The sequence below is a fragment of the Etheostoma spectabile genome, chromosome 6, assembly GCF_008692095.1.
Source record: "Etheostoma spectabile isolate EspeVRDwgs_2016 chromosome 6, UIUC_Espe_1.0, whole genome shotgun sequence".
NCBI lineage: Eukaryota > Metazoa > Chordata > Actinopteri > Perciformes > Percidae > Etheostoma > Etheostoma spectabile.
The window spans coordinates 22,777,916-22,803,004 of NC_045738.1; the positions used below are offsets into that span (position 1 = coordinate 22,777,916).

General features: G+C 41.7%; 2 protein-coding genes across 3 annotated transcripts in view; one reads left to right on the forward strand and one right to left on the reverse strand.

Moving 5' to 3' along the window:
• The window catches only part of si:dkey-122a22.2 (uncharacterized), a 51,503-nt gene extending 33,846 nt beyond the window's left edge, over positions 1-17,657 (forward strand). The window contains exons 8-11 of one of the 2 annotated variants that reach the window (XM_032517865.1): positions 8,419-8,551; positions 15,158-15,240; positions 15,360-15,456; positions 15,919-17,657. In XM_032517865.1, the coding sequence (XP_032373756.1) occupies positions 8,419-8,551; positions 15,158-15,240; positions 15,360-15,456; positions 15,919-16,086 (481 nt within the window). In that variant the 3' untranslated portion in view covers positions 16,087-17,657. Of the gene's footprint in view, positions 1-8,417; positions 8,552-15,157; positions 15,241-15,359; positions 15,457-15,918 lie in introns of both variants that reach the window. The other variant, XM_032517866.1, reaches the window with a different exon arrangement.
• Positions 16,744-25,089, reverse strand: part of zfpm2a (zinc finger protein, FOG family member 2a) — a 161,873-nt gene continuing 153,527 nt past the window's right edge. Inside the window, exons 6-8 of the mRNA XM_032517845.1 lie at positions 23,351-23,557; positions 21,243-21,470; positions 16,744-20,441 (exon numbers count right to left, since the gene is read on the reverse strand). Coding sequence (XP_032373736.1) covers positions 17,893-20,441; positions 21,243-21,470; positions 23,351-23,557 — 2,984 coding nt within the window. The 3' untranslated portion in view covers positions 16,744-17,892. The remainder of the gene's footprint in view (positions 20,442-21,242; positions 21,471-23,350; positions 23,558-25,089) is intronic.

The following is a 25,089-nucleotide window of genomic DNA, read 5'->3' on the forward strand; positions in this document are numbered from 1 at the left end:
ATTATGAACCTGAAAATGAGCAGAATATGGGCGCTTTAATACTTTTTTGGTTTGCTTCTTGAATCTAAAGACTGTTTTATGGGTATGAGGAGGCTCCACTCAGAGCTTTTGCTGTAGCCTACATAAGTGGCCTGGTGTTTATAGTTGTGAGCTGGTGTGTGCGTCAGGGCGGTGTGTGTGGGGAGTGGGTGATAGAGCGAGGGAGAAAGTGAGAGAGTGACGGCGATTAGCTCTGGAGCGAGTACCAACTCTAGAGTCATATTGAGAGAAACAAAGTGTCTCCCCTGTGTTTTCTGACCACGGTGAGACATCTTTAGAAGGAGAAGTTAGTAGTCCCCTAATACTGTATCTGAAGTCTCTTTTATATAGACCTTAGAGGTCCCCTAATACTGTATCTGAAGTCTCTTTTATATAGACCTTAGTGGTCCCCTAATACTGTATCTGAAGTCTCTTTTATATAGACCTTAGTGGTCCCCTAAAACTGTATCTGAAGTCTCTTTTATATAGACCTTAGTGGTCCCCTAATACTGTATCTGAAGTCTTTTTATATAGATCCCAGTGGTCCCCTAATACTGTATTGCCATTTCTAGCCGCTGGGGGACCATAGGCTGGCTGGGGGAACTCATATTAATGTTAAAAAAACTCATAAAGTGACATTTTCATGCCATGGCCATATGGCCAAATTGGCTATGCATGAGTAAGAGGTCTCACCATGTACCTGTCCACGTCCATATGCCCTTCTTTTTTCAAAATAGTCTCTTAAGTCCCTTCAGCGTAATAGTTGGTTGAGCCTCATATAATTGTCCGTGTTTAAATGTTCCTTGTTCCTTGTAATAGTTGGCAGAAGCTGGTGTAATAGTTGGTGTTTTGTGTGTGAGCAGGCTCTCAGGTAACAGAGGCCCTGCATATGAAATGAGATGGTAATGAGGAGGAAGAGGAGGAGGAGGGGGGGGGGGGGGGGGGGGGGGGAGCCTTATCACTACAGGGCCAAATTCCGACAGTGAATTGCGCAGTTGTAACAAAAGTAACAGAGCGTCCATTCAGCCTGCACTAATCCAGATGGGAAAGTCAAACAGCAGAAAGTCCACGGCACAAACTCATTTCATCACTTTATTAATTTAGATATTGCCTCCTCGCTCCTGTGGGGAGGAAAAAAAAAAAAAAAAAAAAAGAGCCCCTCTGAAATGACCAACATCGGTGAGGCGTTTTGCTCTACATGGTTCCCCCACTTCGTCTCCTCCCGTTATCTGTTTAATTCATCCCGCCAATCTTGGCTGTCTTTACCCACTAAATTTCCCTTTGACACGCATGCCTTGCTTCGCATAATCCTCACTCCGGGGCAGAATTAAAAATGGAAAAAAAAAGAGGAGGGAACAGGACAGGTGGCTGGAGAATCCTTGAAATAATGTTCAATGCCAGACCCAGGAATGATTTGACCAGATTCGAACTAGGGGGCTGATAGCGAAAGAGTTATATATATGTATTTTTTTTTTTATCGCTTTTTATTTTTGGTATCAAGGGGTAGGAAGAGGGTGACAGGTGGAAAATGCGCAGAGACTGAGAAGTCCCCTAAGAGCCAGGTCGCAGAGTCAGTTCTAAATTGTGGTGCCAGAATGACTTCGGGGGGGGAAAACTGTGGCAGGGAAGATGAAAATGTCAAAATGTCACTGTGCGGAGGTCTGATTTGAAAAGTTTTCTCTGACTGAAAATGAGAACAGTCGACGTGTGTCTGTGCCTCCATTCTGCGTGTGATCAAATTTTTTACTCAGAAAACATAATATAGGAAACATAATTTTCACAAGCAGTTACAAACAACACACCGGGACATGGGAACGTGTCCCAGGGTTACAAAACCAGAGGAAAAAGGGAGGGAGAAAAAACAACACACACACAAAGGACCAATCGCACAACTGCGTGTATCTATTATCGACCTGTAGGGACTGAATATGGCAGAAATTAATATGGTTTCTTTACACAGCCATTTCTAGCAGTTGAACAACCATTCTCCTCTGATTTGTGTCGGCATTGTCCGACCAGTCAGTGCTGACATGCTTTGCCGGAGCAGAGCTTGATATTTCATGTCATATCAACATCAGGTGAAATGGGTTATTATACAACTGAAGTGCATGTTTATGATGTCAGTTTGATATGATCCATATAATGGCAGTGAAGCAGCGCTGCGGTCTGCCTGTTAAAATACAATATACTGCACTACTGGGTTGTGCAGTACGAGATACTAGGGGTGGGGAAAAAAAATCAATTCACTTTTACAAATCTAGACTCAGTTTGTTTTTTTATAACTGAGGATTAACCTGAAGATTTCCTGTTTTATCGCCGACACTACACTACATTGTATCAGTTTCCAGCAAAACATAAGCAGACAATGCAGAAAATCCATGTTATGTACTTCTTTACAAATGAAAGAAACGTCAGACTGACTGACGGACATGAGATGTACATTCTTCTTAGAAAACAATTTGGTTTTTTTTTAGAAATGTCTCAGCCCCCCCACCCATGTATAGGTACTGAGCATGTGTGTGTAATTCAGGTCTGTGTGTAATAACAGTACATGTGAGTATAATTTGTAATTTCCCATTGTGGGACTAATAAAGGGTACATTATTATTATTATTATTATTATTTCTACTTTTATTATTATCTATTGTCTCTAGAATTGTATTACTCAACTTTTGTTTTTGTTTCAGAAGGAAAAGGAAATCAAAAAACTCAGTGCTATTGAATTGCAATACTACTTGAATCGCAATAAATGAAACCGCAATACAAATCCAATCGGCACACAGGAAAATATCTAATCAGGGCAAAAGCATATCGTCCCAGCCCTAGACTCAAGTATTAGTGAGTTTTAGTTCTGTAGTGAATAGTCAACTGAATGAAAAATGCATCAATGACAATTATGATAAATGATCATACGATTAAGACGATTTATCAAGTGACAAGTGACTGCAGCCATGCTAACGTAGCAGCAAAGTTGGGGGTGCTCCGGTGGCCTAATGGTTACACCACATAACAGTCCTTTCATAAAAATTCAAATTTTTGGGATTGTTGTGGGCCAAAATCCTTGATAATGTGGCACGTTTTCTAAAAATACACGATGGACTATGCGGAATATTTATGCAATTTTATGCAATGAAATTGCGGGAACTTGCAAAAACTGCGGTTTGATGAAAAAGAGACTGTCTTGTTGTGTAATTATGTTGCTTCATAACGTTCCCATGGCAACAAGGGAAAAGGACTGCTCTTGTGTTAAGTAAATGCAACATTATTTAATTTCTTCTAAAACATGTGACTTTTATGCAATGGAAATGCAGGGATTACGAAATCATGCAAGCCCTGATTTACTTTGAGCGGAAATCGGCAATTTATGCGGCGAAAGTGAGGCGTATTTGGAAAAAATATGGCCCCTGCATAAATATGCTGACTTTGGCTGGTTAGGCATTGAATAATGCGACCATTATTTATCCAGTCAATTGAAAACAAATTCTCATTTGCAACAACGACTTGTCATATTATCGTTATTATGGATCCCGCCCTACGAAGCAGGCTGATTGGTTGGGGTTAGGATAGGACCTGAAGAAATCGGGTTACGTTACCCAGCGTAAGCCAACAGTAGCGTGGGAATGCTAGTGAATGCCTCGCCTAGAAGTTGCGTGGGTTCCATAGTAACGCGTTACATTCACACCGTTCCACATTCAATGGAATTCACATGTTCCACAGGAAGTTTTTCCTCGCCACTGTCGCACTGTTGCTTGCTCTGGAGGGGACTACTAGAACTGTTGGGTCCTTGTAAATTCTGGAGTGTGGTCTATCTGTATAGTGTCTTGAGATAACTCTTGTTATGAATTGATACTCTAAATAAAATTGAATTGAATACCTAGTATGCCCAATAAAACCACAGTCTGATCTGCTGGCCACTGAGCAGCTCCACTGGAGCATCTTTTGGGGTTTTAGGGCCTTGCTCAAGGGCACCTCGGTGGTGGTAATGAGGGAGGGAACCAGCCACATTCACCCTGTCGGTCTGGGTATTGAACCAACAACCTCCCGGTCACAAGCTTGCTTCTTTAGCTTCACTTTCTTTTACGCCACCACTGCCCACCTCCACCAGGAATCACCGGAGGCCCCACAATACAATATTATAACAATACTTATACCACAATATTATTGCAATATTTTACAAAATACTGTAATACTCTAAAATCTATTGCAAATTCTTAACTTTTTTTCAATTTTAGAATATGTCCAACAAGGGAAACTTTGTACACATCGGTTTTCTCTAAAAAGATTAAAACTCTGTTTGTTCATCTCACGATATTTCTTGCGGCAATAAAACTACCAAAAAGTAAAATTCTCTTATGCAAATTCATGCAATAAAAGATTGATACTTGGCATCTGTGTATTGCCACTGAAAAATATTACAATACTGTCCTGTCTCGATTTGTTCCCCCAAACCCAAGAGGTCAATCACCAATTTTCCTCTATGTATATCTACTGCGCCTATCAAATATTGGCAAAATAAATTCCAAAAATTAATCAAACTACATGAATGTATTAACCACATTTTACAGCAATCCATCCAAAAACCGTTGGGACTTTTTTTTTTTTTTTTAAACCCCCAAATGTTAAACCTCGCAGTGGCGTTAAGGGGGGGATAAGTGGTTATTTAATAGACTGGATAATATAGTTTTACTTTTTCAGTTTTATGCAGTTTTTTCTGCGTTATGCCAAACATTTATACCATCCCATATTGGATTATAACACTATTTAAGAGGCTTCCAGTCTCGAATATACAAATCATGTGAAGAAATACATAAATAACAAACAACAAACAAAAAAACAGTAGAAACAAACATCTACGGATCATCTTGGTAAAGATATTTTTTATGATAACTGTCTATTTCATGTGTTTCACATGTGAACAGCCATCTCGGTCTTAATCAGAGCGTCCTCCATGTCCATTTGTCTTACTAAAACAAGGCATTGCGCTGTTTACACTAAAATGGACCGTAGAGAACAAAATGGAACTAGTATTTCTCATAATTTCACACACAGTGGACATATCTCTTCTTTTATATTAACTTATCATCCAGTTGGAAAAGGTAATATAAGTAATTTGCTGGTAAAATAATCAACAAATGTTAAAATAAGCAAAGGTTGCATTGACGTAGTATATAGGTGATTAGGTGGATAAGGTGATTCATCAGGTGTTGAAATGTACTGCAGGATGGAATATAGCAGCAAGAGAGTGGTAGGACACAGGGGCCCGGAGTGTGGCCCAGATCAGGAGACTAAGACAGGGACGAGTGTTCCCCGGTGCGGGGGGGGGGCTGATCTACAGCGTGTTGGCTGGGTGTAGGGGCAGCAGGCAGCAGCAGGCGGCAGCAGGCGCACGCCACTATTGATTGGGCTCCACAGGCTGAGACCAGCCAATTCAGAGCACCAGTGAGCCGAGACCGATTGGGCCTCCTGAGTTACAAAATCCCACAACTCTTCTTCTCCTCTCGTCTGCCAGGAAAAAGAGTATTTCTCATTCCCCAAGCAAATGTTTTTTGAAGAGAAAGTTTGAGATTTTTAGGGTCGGAAAAGACGGGGGGAATTGTATGACTTTGCTCGAGTCGCTGTTATTGAAGTCTATATCTAAGACGGTTCATTTACTTAAAGGTGCCGCCGGACGTCCCTCACTTTCTGCTTTCTTTGAGTTTACTTTTAACTCCGGTCGGATCGAGCGACACTACCCGAAACCTCTGAGCAACGTTTCATGCTGAAAATGGAGAGTTTTAAAGATTTGGATCGTGCAACAAGGCAGGTCTGCTCGGTTCTTTTGGGATGATTGGCGGGGATTTACTGTGGATAAATACACACAGCAATACACTGGTCAAAGCAAATTACGTATAACCAAGTATCCAGCTTATTTAAATAATTCACATTACTGTATTGTGTACAGTTGACTTCATCTTATACTGTATTCATTTTTTTGCGGGGTGCAAGTGTTCCACCCAAACCGGTTATTTTGCACTGTGTCCGGAGCTTAGACAATTGTGAGCGCTGTGTGTGTTTTATTGTGATCGTAAAAATCCCCCTTGTCGTTGTATTTGAGCCATTTTAGACCTTTAGCATGTCGTTGAGCAGCAGAAACTAAGAATAACTTATTATTTTATTTTTGAGAATCAGAATCAGAAATACTTTATTGATCCTTGAAGGGAAATTTTGTCTTGCAGTTTCACAAATAGTATAAATATCAAGTAGAAATATAAATAAAGAACTATGCGAGAGTGTGGATATGTACGGTATTTACATAGTTAATACAGTTACATATTTATACAGTAGAGTATTGCACCCATTTCAAGCCAGTGTTATTGCAAAAAACAGATAATATTGTCCAGTTTCTGTCTGTCTGTGTGTCAGACACTTAGAGTGAGGAGTTATGAAGTTTGATGGCCACAGGCAGGAATGACTTCCTGTGGCGCTCTGTGGTGCATTTTGGGAGAATGAGTCTTTCACTGAAAATGCTCCTGTGATTGAGCAGCAAGTCACGGAGTGGGTGCGAGACATTGTCCGAGATGGCATGTAGTTTGGACAGCATCCTCCTCTCTGACGCCACCCACAGAGTCCAGCTCCACCCCCACAACGTCACTGGCCTTGCGGATCAGTTTGGTGGCGTTTATGTTTAAAGATCCAAGTAAATGTGCTGTATTTATATAGCACTTTTCTAGTCTTAACAACTACTCAAAGAGATTTTACATAGGAACCATTCACCCACATTAATACACTGTGGCCAAGACTGCCTTACAAGGTGCAACCTGCTCATCAGATAAACACACACACACATTCACACTTTAACATGGGACTGCAGGGCCAGGGATTGAACCACCAACCTTCCAATTGGCAACCGCTCTACCACTGAGCCACAGCCGCCAACAAGTACTTAAAATAGTATTGGAAAGACCTATGATAGAGACTTGCTGATCACAGGACCAGTGTAATTTGCAACGGGTCGCTGAGTGTGATGAACCTTTGCAGTCTCTCTCAGCTCTTTGACACCTCTCCGTATCTGTATCTTTTAGCATGGTGATTGATTTGGATTTACAGCCCACAAAGTCTCTTTTCATCCTTTCTCCAACAGTTGTAGGTGGCGAAGCATTTAGCAAGCTAAAGATCTAAATGGTGGACAGAAAAGAGCTAATAGCAGAGTTGGTAAAACAGAAACTGGACTCCAAATGAATGCTTAATTATTAATGGTTACTCCATGTCTGCTGTACAACAGACATATTTATTACTTTAAGCTATTTTTTAAATGTAAGTGCTGTAGTACAACTAGCAGGAGACAAGTTATAGTTTGGAGACACTACCTTATTTAATCATTAAATTAATAAAACCCGTTTGTTGTATCTTTTTTCAGTGTTATAATTTGTAAATGTCCCTCAGCGCTGGTCTTACTGCTGCTAGCAGCAGAGAGCAGTAGTCCACAGGCGAGTGTTATTTAAATAAACTCCTGGTGTACTTACAAACTTCTCAATCCATCGTTTTATGAGTACATTACGTATGTGCACTACTGTAAAAGTTTGGTATCATTTCGGGCATCATTAGTTGGGTAATTTACGAGATATACAGTTTGTTCCATTAGCGCCTTCGCTAAGCTAACCAGCTAATAACGCTAACTCGCCCATTGTTCAACCCAGCTGAAAAAAGCTTCGGGGGGGGGGGGGGGGGGGGGGGGGGGGGGGGGGTGTTTGGCTCGACGTCGTGGTGCAAAGGACACTAGGGTGAAATTACTCCGAGCCATCACTTTAAAGAGACAGAGTTTAAACGGAGCGTTTCAGACAGAGTGGGAATACAGGTATGTTCAGAGACAGACAATATGAGAAAAATAATGGGTTTTGTGAACATTAAAGCATGTAAACAGGTTCTAGTAGAAACCAAAATGCAAATATGTACCTGAAAATGAGCATGATATGGGACCTTTAAGAAATAAAAAAATCCAGTATGGTTACACTTGTTAGACCTTAACCCTCATGTTGTCCTTGGGTCAAATTGACCTGTTTTTAGTTAATTGTTTTTGTCACAAACATGGGCCATAAAAATAATATCAACATTAAAAATATCAAATCTTCTGGGAAAAAAACATAAAAAAGCACCCACAACATTGAAAAATTGAGAAAAATGTGGGAAAAAAAGCAATAATAATGTTAAAAAAAAAAAGACCAAAACTTTTTTTTTCATGGTTGACGGGAAGACAATACAAGGGTTAAGGCTTTAGTTTGTCTCCTGACAAAGGTGTGTGTGTGTGTGTGTGTGTGTGTGTGTGTGTGTGTGTGTGTGTGTGGTGGGTGTGTGTGTGTGTGTGTGTGTGTGTGTGTGTGTGTGTGTGTGTGTGTGTGTGTGTGTGTGTGTGTGTGTGTGGTATTGGTAAAGCTGGTGCCCTCGCTCCAAACCAGGCAGTTGTCTGCGGCTACAGGGCTGGCCGCATGCTGATCATCCTCGGGGTGATCGAACCGACTATAAAGGCGAAAATGTCTCAGGAGGTCATCCAGCGTCAGGTCAGGCACACACACACACACACACACACACACACACACACACACACATTTTCACACATGCCACAAGTATGCCACAAATGCTGTTGCTGTGACACACATTTGTGTGTTTTAAATTTTATTAATCGGTTTGAGTCATTTTTACGAAAAAAAGAAAATAATTCTCTGGTTCCAGCTTCTTAAATGGGAATATTTTCTCGTTTCTTTCCTCCTCTGTGACAGAAAACTGAATATGACAAGACATTTGAGGACATTAACTGACATTGAAAATAATTGTTAGACAATTTCTGGGCTTTCCTTAACGTAAGTCAGGATATATAGGAAAAAGTGATATGTTTCAGGCATTTGAAACGAACGCCTCCCATCTTTCCTACACAGCCACAGGATGGTGCTAGTGCGAGAATAATCATGTCCCCTCCTCAGCAGAGATACGAGCGGATGATGATTGCAGAGACTGAATTTTGGCATGATACGACGCCAGGCGTCATTTTCGAACAAATGAAAATTGAACCGGTTCCTGGAACTGACATGACGCTGCAATTGCACTGTATCTTCCGACGCCTGCTATATTGTAAAGTCAGCCTTTTGACAGGTCATACAGTCAGTGAGGAAAAAAGGGCTGTTAATACGAGCTGTGCATAGCAGATGAAGTTTCTCTCCAGGAGGGGATTTTTTATTTTGCACTTGTCCATACTCGGGTGATCTGCCTGTCATGAGCTCCCGTAGTCATTTTTTTTCTTTGCTTGCTATGGAAAACATCTTGGGCCGAGAGGAGTAGTAATGGATTCTGGTGATGAACAACAACCAATATCTTTGGTAACACGGGACAATGCTCTGTGTAGAGTGACACCTTATTATAGCAGGGAAACAAACACATGTTGGGACATAGTGAGAGAGCGATCTAATTCACTAGCTATTTGTCGCATTTAGTTTGGTTTAGTGTTTTTTGGTCATTTGTAACTTACAACATCCGATACACTGGCAATAAACGAAAATAAATAACACAAAATGAATGCTTTTTCTTGCAATAAGATAAACAAAAACAAAGAAAATCAGAACAGAAGGAGATACAAGTATACAGAAGAAGCTTATTTCACTTACTGTACCTTAATTACATGAATTACTACCATTTATACAAAGTAATCAAAGAAAGTAACAGAAACTAATACATTATGCTAAATCAAGCTGTTCTACCCACATTTGATGTACCATCTGGTGTTCACACTTCTGTTATATATTTGTTCAGCTGATTAGCTTATACCTAAATATTTTTTTGAATCTGTGAAATGCATTTCATTACACATTTAAACTAGGGCTGACTATATATTGACATCAATATTTGAGGCCATATCATGATATTGTGTGATACGGTTGTCTTTTCATGGTTTTTAAAGCCGCATTACAGTAAAGTGATGTAATTATCTGAACCTATCAGACTGTTGTATCTGTTTTTTTATTTTTTTTATTTGCCTTTACCCACTTAGTCCTTGTATCTACAATATTGGTGATTATTTACCAAAACTCTCGTTGTGTTAATATTTTGTGAAGGCACCAATATCGCTACTCTGTTCTTCTTCGAGTAGATTTTTTCTTGTTTTTGTTTGGAAAAACAACTTTAGTGACTCAGTGACATCTCTGACGTTCATGGAGTGCTACATAGTAGGTGTGTGTGTGTCTGTCTGTGTATGTTTGTGTGTGTGTGTGTGTGTGTGTGTGTGTGTGTGTGTGTGTGCGATCGCTTCGTTAAGACGCCTTGCTACCCGCTGTGATGAGGGACCTATAGTATTTCAGCTTTTCAAGTCTCTCAGAATCAGCTTTATTCGCCAGGTATGAGTTCACATACGAGGAATTTGTCTTTGGAGCATCATTACTCACACTGTGCTTACACATACATATCAACCAAAACAGAAATATACACACTAATATATATACACAATATATACATACTCTAAACAGAAACAGAAACAATATAGAGGCATGAGTGCAATGAAGAGATCAATACAATTATTTAATTGTGCATAGTGCAAGGGTACTGGGATAAATAGTATTATGTTATTATATTACAATATCAACAGTATGAACATATGAACAGTTCTGAAAATAGGAAATGAGAATGATGAATAAATAAAAAATAATAAGTGAGATGTGAGAGTGGGAATGATGAGTAATACTAAATAAGTGGAATAATACAGGGGCTGTATAGACCGTGTTACAGTGTTATTGACCAGAACTGAACCTGACACTGTGGGTCAGAAGTCAGCTGTTCATCAGAGAGATGGCCTGTGGGTAGAAACTGTTCCTGAATCTGTTGGTTTTGGCGAACAGTGCTCTGTAGCGCCTCCAGAGGGGAGAAGCTGGAACAGGTTGTGTCCGGGGTGAGATGGGTCTGCAGTGATGGTTCCTGCCCGTTTCTGACTCTGGATGTGTATAGTCATGGACGGAGGGCAGGTTGGCACCGATGATCCTTTCTGCAGTCCTAACTGTCCGTTGTAGTCTGCTCCTGTCCTTATGGTGGCAGATCCAAACCAGACAGTGATGGACGTGAGAGGACGGACTGGATGATGGCTGAGTAGAAGTGGACCAGCAGCTCCTTAGGCAGGTTGAGCTTGAGTGGCGCAGGAAGTACAGCCTTGCTGGGCCTTCTTGATGATGGTGTCTGAGTTGGGCTCCCACTTCAGGTCTGGGATATAGTGGATCCCAGAAAACTGAAGGATTCCACAGCAGACTCAGGGCTGGAGTATGGTGATGGGGGGAAGATGGGGGGTCTCTTCCTGAAGTCCACTTTCATCTCCACAGTTTTGAGCGTGTTGAGCTCAAGGTTGTTCTGACTGCACCAGAGAGCCAGCTGATCCACCTCCCGTCAGTTGTTACCAAGGAGACCATGCCATCATTGTGCTTGAATTCTCCAAGGACAGAGGAAAGGTTTAGGCTAGCGAAGGTTATAACATGCATACATGCATTCACACTCACAAGCTCACAGGACTCAATAGAGCATGCGGTCCGTTTCTCAAGGGCTTGTTTTGTAACCACTGCTGAATTGAACTGGGGCTGAATTATTTGCTGCCACGTTACCGGCACCGAAGCTTCCTTACTAGAGTCACTAAACAAATCTTTCATTATTAAAAAAAATAAAAACTAATTGGGAGTGTATGAGCAAATCTGGAAACCATTTGACCAATTTATAAAAAAATATATATATGGATACTTACATTCAATTAAGGGGTGAACTAGGGCTGCACAATTAATCGAATTTTATTCGCGATCACGATTTAGACTTCCCACGATCAAATTTGCGTGATCGAGCGATTTTTTTTTTTTTAAAGCGTCATTTCATAGAACGCTCCGGGTTTTTTTGCAAAGCCAATCTACCGCTTCTACCGTCTGCTCATGAGCCAGTCAGAGTAGTTCACTGCATCGTGCAGCTTAGTTTCTAGATGTAGACAGTCCCAGAGGACAGAGTAACGGGAGGAAAACTCAACAGATAGCAGTCGGTTATACGTCGGTCTCAAGGTTTACCAGTTTACCAGTAAACGCAACACTTTGTCCCGGCTGTGTTTTTCAGACAACAGCGGTGACCAGTGCTATTTGGTGCTAGTAGCGTCTGTTAGCTGTTAGCTCCTCTAGGACGCACCTTTGCTAATGTCCTCGCATCCGCTGCAATGCTGTTTATATGGATATGGTTTAATTTTCCATTACATGATCCATTTTGTCTGTAAAGCCGTGCCTGGGTTGAATCTCTCCTCTTACTCTCTCTCCTCTTACTCCGCGCAGCCCCGGCCACACAGCGGCCGCCGGTTCAGTCTTCTGACATTTGTCTACAAATTTAATTTTTTATTAACACAGCTGTATATTGTTAAATATGAGGGTTAAACCTGTATTTGTACCAGTGTTTCCATGGTAACTCTGCTACCGCGGCCGCCACGGCGAAGAACACAGAAGAAGTTACTGAATGCAGCTAACTTCAGTTGGTAGAGTAACAGCGTGAGACGGAGCTGCTGGACCTGGACCAGAGATGTGACCCATTGCGAGAACATCATAGTTCATAAAAATGCAGCCCATTGACGATACAGACATTTCATACACACGACGTGTGTATATGCGCCGTTCGACCCGTGCTGGACCCGTTCATAATGATCAGCCGTCTCTCTGTGAGTAGCGTCCATCACACTCCCTCTCGCAGTTATATATAGCCTACGTGACATTTGTTTTGGTTAAAATCAACAAATAATCGTGAGAATAATCGCGATCAAAATTTTGATCAAAATAATCGTGATTATCATTTTGCCCATAATCGTGCAGCCCAAGGGTGAACCCCAGAATGGGAAAGGAATGAGGCAAGTCTTGTCTTGGAAGGTGATAGCAAAAGGTGCAATTCATATTTTTTTTGCATTTCTGTGTATCATGGCTTTGCTAGGGGTACCATTGTTCTGTGCATGGGATACTGTCATATGGTTGGCTTGGTGCAACAGATAAAGAGATTAAAAGTTGTAATGTACTACTTGTGAGTGCAATGCAATAAATAATCATGGGATCATCATCATTGGGATTATTCAAAAAACTATCCATGGATTTCTCTGAATTTGTTCTTGATTATGTATCCAGAAATACGTTGCCTTAAAGTTACTCTAAGTCCCCGCTGTTTGAAAATGATGAATGAATATTGTTATTAAGTACTTGTACCCTGCTGTCCCTGATAATGTGTGGCCCACATCCCGGGCTCAAGAACGAAGATTACAGGACACGTTCACAGACAAGAAGTTTGACATATTTCTGTTTCTGATAAATGCATGAAAGCATTCTATGTTCATTTTTTCAGTTGGTAACACTTTAAGGTATCTGCGTTCCAGTGACATGACACTGTCATGAACACATGAACCCTAACTTGTCATGTCAAAACCGAATTGTCATGGTGTTAATTCAGTTAGCCTAATAGCTGGTTTGATTTGCATTAAGAGATGATTTTATGGAAAGTTCCCCATGCCAATCTCATCCAGTCTCGAGGTATGGTTAAGGGTATGTGATGATGTGGGGGTGGGGGGGGCTATTTTAATTCCAAAGGCCAAGGGAACTTTATCAGGATGCATAGTGTCCTGGATCCATTAAATAACTGGCCTTTAATAATAAAAATCTGCCTGCCTCTATGGGATTTAACATAAGGGTGTGTATATTTATGCACCCTGTATTGTAGGAAGAATGTTTATTTATTTACAATACATTATTCTTTTCTTTTTTTAACCCTTGTGTTTTCCTCGGGTCAAACTGACCCAACTCAAAGTGTTTTATATCAAAAATATGGATTTCTTTTAATCAAATTGGCCAAAAATAACATGGATGATTCCATATGTTCTTCAGGTGAAATGAATGATTACTTTTAATGAATTCTTTTTTTCTTTTTTTTTTTTATCTTATAGCATTTGAATTCTTTTTTTTGAATGGTTTCCAAACAGGATCCGGACTAAACTTTGACATCTACCCATCTGAGATCCACTCAACATCCTCAGATCTTAACTATTAGTCAAAATAATTGATCATTTAGGCCTTTTTAACTAAAAATGTATATATAATTTGAGATAAATGAGGTTTGTTGACCATGAATTTCAAGAATAAGTCTAAAACTTGTTATTATACCAGTTCAGGTTTTAAAAAAAGCGCATGGAAAAAATGAGAAATGAATTTTAAAAAGCAACAAAAACATCGGAAAAGCACAAAAAAATATTCATTTTCAATTTTGACCTGGAAGGACAAGTTCATGGTTAACGGGAAGACAACACAAGGGTTAAACATTTTTGCTAGAAAGAAAAGCTATATAAATATACGCGTAAACCCATTTAACCCTTGTGTTGTCTTCAATTTCGGGACCCTCTCGTATCCCTCGGGTCAAATTGACCCGTGACTTATTTGTTTTTTTTAACTTTTTTTTTTCTTCATAATCTATTAACAAATATTGTCTTTATCTCAATTTCCAACAATTGAGATAACCTATACTGTATGTTTAGGGAATGCAATCAGTCTCTACTAGAGCACAATTAAAAATGGAAGTGGGGTTCCTTTTTTGTCATAAGGTTATAATTCATGTTAAAAATCCACTATGTGATCATTCTTATCCAGAATGACAAGTGGTCACATCCAGAATAATTTTCTGAATTGAGTCAGGAATGCATGTTCATCACAGAAAATAAGCTAAGGCCGTTGATTTCCAGGTATAAAAAAATGTAACTTGCACCATTTGTCTTCTTGTAAAAATTTGAAATGGGTCAATTTGACCCGAGTACAATACAAGGGTTAAGAAACACTGCCTTAGTCAATGAGGTTATGTAAAGTTCAGAAAAAGAAGTAAGAGGACATTAAATAGCCCTCTATAATCTCTATAATTTGCTGAAATAGGTTGTATAAAATGATAATATACCTTGATTAAAAAAATACAAGTGGATGCCTTCAAGATCAATCACGATCTGATATTTTAATTTACCCACTCGTGTGTATTGGCTTGCTCTCGTTTAGCTTTCTCTTGCCTCTGACTGTAATGTAAATAGTGTCTTCTAAACCTAAATAAATGAATAATTTATTCAATTTTTAGACTTTTCTTCTCTATCTCTCTTTCCCTTATAGAAATACCTACTAAGTAACCCCGCCCACCAGAGCAGTGCTGTGGATGAGCATTACTTTTTGAATGAAAGTGCCGCTCAAGTAAGGTATGGTTATGCTTTTTGTCTTTTTTTTTGTTCTGGATGGGTTTGCGATTTGCATGTTTAATGTGGAATTAAAAATGAACATTGAAGCATTAGCATTTAAATGTTTTCCGTTTTTAAAGGGACATCACACAGTTTAAGCCGCTGTCCAGCCGGACGTCGGTGAGCGTGATCACCGGGGATTCCTTTGACCAGCAAATCCCAGAACATCTGAACCAGGTAGCTGCACACCTCCGTGATGCATTATTAACACTTAATAATAATAATAATAATAATACATTGAATTTGTCTAGCGCTTTTCCCAAGCTCAAAGTCGCTTTACAGAGTAGAAACTGTATAATAAAAAAAAAATAAGGATAGGCAGAACAGAAAAGATGGGTCTTCAGACGGGACTGAAAAATGGTGAGGGACTCAGAGATGCGGATCTCATGGGGGAGGGAGTTCCAGAGCCTGGGAGCAGCCCTGGAAAAGGCTCTGTCCCCAAAACTGCGGAGCTTTGACTTGGGGACGTAGAGGAGACCGGCTGAGCTGGATCTGAGGGACCGTGAAGGTTGGTAGGGGGAGGGGAGGACAGTGAGGTATGACGGGGCGAGGTGGTGTATGGCTTTGTAGGTAAGGACCAGGACTTGTCAACCAACGGTTGTATAAAATCCATAATAAATAATCTTTTCCCTGCACCAGATGGTAGCTAAGCTTCAAAAGACGTTTCTGGAGGAGTCCTATCCATCAGCCAATCACATTCACATAAAAGGAGCGGACCGGCGAATGATCTACAAGAAGCCATCTGCCATCGGCCAGCACCTGAGGAAGCTAGTCAACCGACGACAAGCCAAACAGCAGAGCGAGTGACCCTCGGCCAACGTGTAACAATACCCCAGACGTGGACAGGGTAATCACTGAATATGTTTTAAATATTCACGTTATCTTTTTACCTTTCCCTGCAGCAATCTGTAGAGATTGTGTACACGTCTGGTGTAGGTTCATCAAGAAGTCAATTTGTGAACATGTGTTTTTTTTTGCTTCATTGGGAGAGTTTAAATTGAAAATAACTGGAGGGTATTCAGTGGGATGAAATAGTTGCTGTCTTAGATTCCGAAAGTCTTATCTGTCAAGTTTCAGTCTCCTTACCTGATTGGCCTGAGAATTACATTAACACATTACTGCTTATCAATGTAAAGGCCACACACGTCACTGCTCAACCTGATGCTATTTTTTATTTTTTAAATTTTCATTCAGTTCTGTCTTAATAATCTGCCTTGTTATAGCCACAGGGAAAGGTACATTAAGTTTCTCTCTCTCTTTATTGTGTCAGCTTCAGTCATGTTGTTACTTGCATTTACAGTATTATAGAGTTACATTACAACCCAAAGTAAACCTCAATCAAAGGGCTTACATTGTTTTAATTGAATTTATAATTTGCGATCCGATGAGTCTGGCCTGCCAAGCTACAGTAATTTTGGATTCCATCCACTTTTGCGTCATTTTAAACTGCGTAGTATTAATTTATGGCGAGCATGAACTGTTTTGATGAATTGACAGTAGCGCGAAAGAAAGACCAGACGGCATTGGTTTATCCTGAGGATTTAAGTTTAATTATGACACCACATCAAAATAAAAATTTCCAACAGATCTGGAATTTAATTCCATCCATATACATGCATAGCAACAACGTTTTAAGAAAACATTTTCTCCCATAATCAGGACATTGGAATGATCATTTTACATCAGTATCCCCCACTGACCTCCCACCCATCTTGTTCATCAGCAATAAACGTAATTCTTGTACAACTTCTTTTTTTCCCCTATGGGTTTACAAATAATTATATGCACAGTCCCCATTTCGTAATACTGCTATCAGTAATGTTCCCTCATTTACAAAGTATTGCATTGAGAGCAAATTTCAAAAAGGGAGACCAAAGTGTATCATCAAACAGAAATACGAGTACTATACAAGAATGCTGCCATCCTTATGAAAACATCCACATCTGAGTTGAAGAAAAGAGACAGGGACAAACAGCCACATATGTATGCAAAGCCATGTGTATATGCCAAAATGTGAGATGCAAGGTTGTGCCTGGTTATCACCCCCAAATGGTGACTTTCTTTTAAGGCAAACAAGTCATTAGTAGCGATCTGCAAGTGACATTGTGGGCATATACAGAAACTGGTACAGCAAATAAGAATACACAAGTGCCTCAGTAGCTATTTTTGTGTCTAAAATGCATCTCATTTTTGTATTGTCTATTTGTTTCATTGAGCCTACACTACAGTGTAAACAATATGTGTGCTACACAAGAATGACTATACAATAACATTACAAACAACTCTGATATAAATTTCATTTTGAATTTAAATTAAGATCACTACTCCTATTAATACTGATTGTAAAATAAATTAACGTGAAAGTGGCACCAATATTATTCTTGATTCCTTTTTTCTTGTCATTTTCTTTTTAAACCAATGGTTTTTGCATTTTTCAGTCTTAAAACGATGAAAGAAGAAGCTTCTCTTGATTGTCCACAAGCAGCATTTAGCACTGCGTGATGCACTATCCCAGACACAACAGTGTACCAAAACAAAAGAGAAAAAAGGGGTAAGTGTTTTTTTTGGGGGGGAGGAGGAGGGGGAGAACAAGAACGTGGTATTCTTCTCGACTTATTTTACATGCTCTGCAGCATGTGATGAACAGTAAAACTTCTTGTGGGTAATAAAGTTTGACAAGTTGTTGAACTGGATATCACAGAGGCGGCAGTACTTGCCACTTCCAGAGCTGTTCACGCCTTTGTTGGCTGGGGGTGGCGCTTCCTCGTTCGGAGACTTGGAGGAAGGCGACATGTTCTCGTTGGAGTCGGCCTGGTTCTCGGTGGCCCACGTAGGTGAGGGATTGGGAGGCTGGCCGTCTGGCTGGGGCTGGTTCTCCTGCTGCGGTGGAGCCGTGCCTGAACGCTCCTCTGGCTTGTGTCCCCCATTGACGATGACCATGCCCCGGTTTTTGGGCAATAGGGGAAGGGGCTCTTTGCCAGGGTGGGGGCAGCCATTAGCAGCAGGCTGCTGGGCCTGCTCTCTGGTTGTTCCTGTCTCTCCTCCCCCGCCTCCTCCCCCATTAACGCCCTGCTCCTGTTCGCTGGCCTCGCCCTGCATCACTGGTCCCCCGGTCACATAATCTGTTGGCTTTATCCCAAAATACGGCGATAGTTGCTCGGGACCTTTCACCTTCTTTATTGCTCCGGGATAAAGGCAGTGGGGCAGAAACATATTCTTGTTCTCATCTTTTGACGGGATGAGCTGGGGCTCAGCAAAAGGCTTGAGTCCCGGCAGAGTGCCCAGGTGAGGGGGGAACATGCCTCCATTCTGCACCATCACCTTCCCATTGCCGTTCTTCTCACATTTGCCTGGGCTCTTATCGTAGGCGTCATCCGGGTTGTTATTGCCTTCGCTCTTCACATCTGGGAACATGGTCGGCTCCAGGCTGCCAGTCTCATTGTGTTGTTGCTGCTGCTGCTGCTGCTGTTGTTGTTGTTGAGCGGCGACAGCGGCGGCTGTTGCAGGGCAAAAGTTCTGTTTGTGCGCCAGGTAGTTCTCCACCTTGTTAAAACTTATCTTGCACACTGCACATTCGTGATAGTCCAACAGTCTTTTAGGGGAGCTACATGTTTTGTCAGAGGCCGGCGAACACTTTTTGCTGAGATCAATGGGAGCGTCCAGCTCCAGCTGCTCCACTGTATTGCATTTGGGAGCCAGAATAGGTTTAGTGACAGTCAGAGAGGCCTCCAGGTGTTTGGGTACCATACCAGGGAAGATGTCACAACGTGGGTGGAAGCGGTCTGCTAGGCTCTCTACAGCTTCCTGTGATGTACAAGGGTTCATAGGAGGAACTCCGAGGAAACCTGGCTGACCCATAGGGGGCCTCTGGTGGTCCTGGTCAGGGAGACACATCTCGTACATCTTCCTGCGCTTGCGGGCCCTTATGGTTCTCTGCATGGAGGGTACCTTGTTGCTGGACATGCGTTTCATTGGGGGGTCATGACGGGTGGCACAGTAGTACTGCTTGTGGACCATGTAGGTCTCATGACGACTGAAGGTGATATTGCAGGCCTCGCAGGTGGTCTTGTTTGGGTCATTGTCACTTTCCACCAAACCCGTACTGGGGCTTTTTCCCTCCATCTGCTTGCCATTCAGCCTCTCCTCAGCCCCAGTTGGGGTAGAGACCTTCTTCACCTGTGCTGCTAGCTCCTTATCAGGCCCTTTAGCCCCAGCATTGATCATGTCCAACACATTGGAGTTCAGACAGGCAGACTGCAGGAGGTGGTTGTCGCCCTCTGTGGGGTGGCAGCTGGTCAACATGCTAACAGAACTGTGACCACTGTTGGGGCTCACCGCCTCGGGAACCTTATCTGAGAGGCCGGAGAAGTCGGGCGACTTTGCCATGTGTTGCCAGCGGCTGTTACAGTAGTGCTTTTTGTGGACCAAATAGTTGTCCAGGTTGCTGAAGGTGATATTGCATTCGAAACAGGTGGCCCCTTTGGGCATTAGAGGACTGTAGATGACAGGGGGGTAGCTGTTTCCTCCGTGGCGCAGCCTCCGGTGCACTAGCTCTGACATTTTAGCCAGAATCTCAGAAGCCTGCGGGACTACTGAAATGTCTTGGGAGAAAGCAAACTGAGACAAGAAGGGGCCCATGGGAAATGTAGGCATGTTATGTTGCACAGGGGAGGAGGCCAGCCGGGGGCTGGAGGGCTCAGACTTGATCCTAGTGTAAGAAAAACTGGCTTTGCTGCCTGGGTGGGCCTCTCCTTTCTGAACGGACAGCATGGGCTTCTTCTCAGCCTTGTCAGCCTCCCCGTCTGTGCTGGTCTCCTTGTTGAGGGCCCCTTTGGGACTTCCCAGCAGAGCATCCTTCCTGTTGGCCAGCTCAGCGCGGGCCTGCTGCTGCTGCTGCTGGAGGCTTTCCTCGGGCCCCCTGGGGGAGTGCTCGGTGCCGTCGCCTTCCCTGTGAAGTTTGCTGCCGTGCCCATGTAAGTCCTGATGCTGTAAGAGTTCCCTGTGGCTCTGGAAGCTGATATGGCAGTGATTGCATCTGAAGGCCGCCTGTGACAGGTGAGACATGATGTGATGCTGGAATGTAATAAGAGAATCTGCCGTGTAGTTACAGATTGTGCATTTCAAGCTGGTGCCAGGAGGGAGGCTCTCTTCCATTTTGACACCTGTGAAGGAGATAAAAGGGAGAAATGCTCAGAATCTCGCCTCCCACTTCTCCTCTAGAGTTAACTGTAAAAGCCATCAAATGCTCATGCATTATGCCAAGCTTATTCCCATCCACTAGATATGTTTTCTTTGCTCAAGGATAAACAGTCAACTGTGCTAGCTGACAGCAGGATATGTATATTTTTGAAAGCAAGTGACAGTCATTTCTCCAAACCTGTGTAAAACTGTCCCTGTGTCATCTTTTTCTGTGTCAACACTTTAGGGCTGCAACTAACGATTATTTTCAATGTCGATTAATCGGTCGATTATTTTCTCGAGTAATCGATTAGTTGTTTGGTCTATAAAATGACAGAAAGTGGTGAAAAATGGCGATCAGTGTTTTCTCAAAGCCCAAGATGACTCCCTCAAATGTCTTGTTCTATAGACATATATATCTATATATAAATATCTATATATAGATATATATACTGTATATATAGATATACTGTATATATACAGTTTACTGTCACAAAGGAGTGAAGAAACTAGGAAATAATCATTTAATACATTCGAAAGGCTGGAATCTGAGAATATTTACTTTTTTCATGAAAAATGAGTCAAAACGATTCATCGCTTTTCAGTATAATTGGCGATTAATTGAATTGTTGACAACTTATCGATTAATCGATCAATCAGACCCCCCCTTTTTTTTCTTAATTAATTGAAAGCCGTCTTGCGAGAAACATGTTACCCTGTTGTGTTAAAAGTCTCTCTCTAGAAGTTTCTGCACAATCTCTTTGATCCATGACATTGTCACTCACCACTGTGTGAGGTGCTCAAATGCATTTCCAGGGCCCTGGCTCCAGAGAAGCTCTTGTTGCATTGTGGGAAGGGGCACATACTGGGGGTCTGATGGGTACCGCTGTCATTTTCCTCCAAGACAGTCTCTGGCTCCCTCTGTCGCCCGCTGCAGTAATACATCAGATGGGCCTGCAGGTTCCTCTCGCTCCGAAACCAGATTCCACATGCCTTGCAGGGGAAAATGTCCTCTGGAGGGACAAGATAGGGGACAAAGGGAACATGACATCAGGATATACACAGTACTTTTATATTTAGGCACAAGTATAAAGATACAGATCATGCACACATGCGTACACACTAGGAAATTACACTTTGTATCATGGCATCGTATTGTTTTTACTGATATTACAACATCTGCCACAATACATTTTTGATACTATTAACACCATTAGTAACTTTTATACAAAAAACAACTAAAGTATAATTAGTCAATTTCATTACTGAGCTCTTCCTGACATTTAAATTAAAAGCAAACTACTCTTGTATACACAGATTAAATATAAAGGGGGAATTTCAAAATAAAGGCGCACCTTAGAGGTGACAATATGTATCTATACTTTCACTCTGTATCGATAATATTGGATCGTTGAGGATTGAATGGCTGTATCGTTACACCCCAAATACACACACATTAGGGCTGCACGATATGATAAAATATAATACCATAATGATATTACTTGTGATAAATGAACAGATATTAAAGTGTACTCAGTTCTACATTTCTGCTGCTCACACATTGCTTGTTGAATGTAAAACAAATGAAGGGAAATCATTTCCAATGTCATTTTATTGAACAAATACACCATTTGGATTGGATATAAAAGACACCACCAAAAAAAGTTCAGTTTTCTACTGAAGTGTTCTTTCGTGACATGTCGCAGCCTTTTGCGATTTGTATTTTGTGTCAGTTCATATTGTGAGGACAATAAAAAACCCATATATTGTGCAGCCATAACACACAGTCTCCTCTTCTCCACTTCTCTAGTTCTGACTCTCAAAGTCTGCGTTAAAAGGCTTTTCCACCAAATCCTGGGCTGCTGTATATCGCTGTGCTGCTACCACTGGGTTGGTGCCCTTTCTCAAGGGGAGAACAAGAACACTGGACCATCTGCTTACAGAAGCCTCCCTGTTGAGCTGAACCCAGATAGCCCTCGCTCAGTAAACAAACACACTATTTGCATGAGGCTTGTATTTTGCAATTAACACGTTCGTTCGATCCTCAGTGTGTTTATGTGAACCCAAAACTTGAAGGTCGATGGCTCTTATCTCTCGTGCAGAGACTCATCTGGGTTAATCTACGCCCGGCGGAGACCACGCGCCTTGTTAAGCAGGTGACTGAGTGCAGGCTGTGGACTCTGTGTGTGTGTGTGTGTGTGTGTGTGTGTGTGTGTGTGTGTGTGTGTGTGTGTGTGTGTGTGTGTGTGTGTGTGTGTGTGTGTCAGTGGTGGAAGAAGTATCCAGATCCTACACCAAAGGAAAAAGTACTAATACCAAACTGTGAAAAAAATAATCTGTTACAAGTGTAAAAGTCCTGCATTGAAAATGTTATTCAAGTAAAAGTATGCAAGTATCATCAGGAAAATGTTCTTAAAGCATTAACATTAAAATGACTCCTCACATTTTAGAAACCGTAAAAAGATCCCAACAGTTCTGTGTCTAACCGGCTACTCGTTTCAGCTGTACTTGCAGGCCTTTATATTGTTGGGCAGTTTAATTTATAATAAAACATTCGTATTTTGTGAACTACACATGTTTTGTGTGCAGAAATCTGAACTTGTAAAGTGACTGAAGCTGTCAGATGAATGTAGTGGCGTGAAAAGTACAATATTTCTCTCTGAAATGTAGCGGAGTAAAGTACAAAGTACCTCAAATGTGTACTTAGGTGCAGTATTTGACTGAATGTACATTGTGGGTGTGTGTGTGTGAGAGACAGAGAGGTAGAAAGAACAAGAGCATACGTGTGTAATTGTGTTTAAACAAAAGCACGTCTGGTTCCAGCTCTGTGTGTATGTACGTGCGTGTTTGTGTGTGTGTGTGTGTGTGTGTGTGCGCGTGCGTGGACACTCACTGTTGACGATGGCCGTGGGCAGGATGGAAGCCATTGCGGCCTGCTGCGGCAGGAGCTGGATGCTGTCCAGCAGCCTGGCTGGGTACATGCCCTCGCTCAGGGACATGTGGTTCACCGCCTGCAGACGCGAGTCAAAGTCCACCGCGAACGCCACCAGCTCCTCGCCCTCCATCATGTTCTTGGTGGTGGTGCACCATAGTTGGCCACCTGGACAAAAACAGAGATAGAGGAGTCATATAAAGGCTTGCTGTGAGAGAAGCGTTGCCGCATGGACACATGAGTAATTCTGGACTTTAATGTCAGGGCATTACGCAACTTAAGAAATTGTATTTGTGTGCGTCTTAGATGGCGTACACAATGTCTCACAGACTCAGTGTTTCTACAGTGTGTTGCATAACAGTGAGAAGTTGAAACAGGAGAGTGGGATATTGTTTTTTGTCTCCTAATACTGTATCTGAAGTCTCTTTTATATAGACCTTAGTGGCCCCTAATACTGTACTGAAGTCTCTTTTATATAGACCTTAGTGGTCCCCTAACTGTATCTGAAGTCTCTTTATAGACCTTAGTGGTCCCCTAATACTGTATCTGAAGTCTCTTTTATATAGCCTTTGGTCCCTAATACTGTATCTGAAGTCTCTTTATATAGACCTTAGTGGTCCCAATACTGTATCTGAAGTCTCTTTTATATAGACCTTAGTGGTCCCCTAATACTGATCTGAAGTCTCTTTTATAGACTTAGTGGTCCCCTAATACTGTATCTGAAGTCTCTTTTATATAGACCTTAGTGTCCCCTATACTGTAGTCGAGAGTCTCCTTTATATAGACCTTGAGGAGGAGAAAGGGCGCCCCTTATGACCTCATAAGGAGCAAGATTCCAGATCACTGGGGGACCGTAGGCAGGCTGGGGGAACGCATATTATTGTTAACATTTTCATGCCATGTGACCTTTAAACCTTTTAGCAGCAACATGTCTTTTCAAAATCAGTGGCCACACTACTCTGGGGGGACAGTTTTCATAGGGACTATGAACTCTGTAGTTCCAAATGAAAACAGTTCTACGTAACCAATGGTAAACAAAACAATATGTTTGTGAACAAACAAATGGGTGAACAAACCCTTTTTTATTCACTAAAATGACTTTTTAGGCTACTGGCGCTCATATTCAGTACCAAGGCCAACCTCAGCCGGGGTAAACTGTAGCCCACAGTGCTGTTGTCAGCTACAACACTGAGACAGGTCCTTCATATTATTAGATTGTTGTGTTTTGGGATTAAGCATTCCTCTGAAATCTTCTGAACATATTCATTAAGTCAGAGAAAGGGGGGGGGGGGGGGGGCAGGAGGAAGGAAGGAAGGGGGGTAGAGGGAAAGAGTGAAGGTTTTAGCTTAGATAATATTTATCTCAGCACATGACAGGCTTTTCAGCTGCACTTCATTTTCCATTGAAGAGATTAAAGTTTTTAATATGACTATTTACAGAAATGTGGCGGGGGAGATAACAACAAACTATGATACGCTCCTGCTAAATGGCAGAATTAGGACATTGTTTCTGAGGAAAGCTGGACAATTAATTAAAGCACGCTGTTAGCTTTCAAAGATGTGCAAACATGCCGACGGAGTGTCAGGCTGAGAGGGGACATGTGATTGGAGCCCCGGCTGATGTGGAATAAAGAGTCCTGAGGAGTGGTGTGAAGGCAGGGGGACACGGCTACAAAAAAAAACAAAAAAACCTCCCCCCAC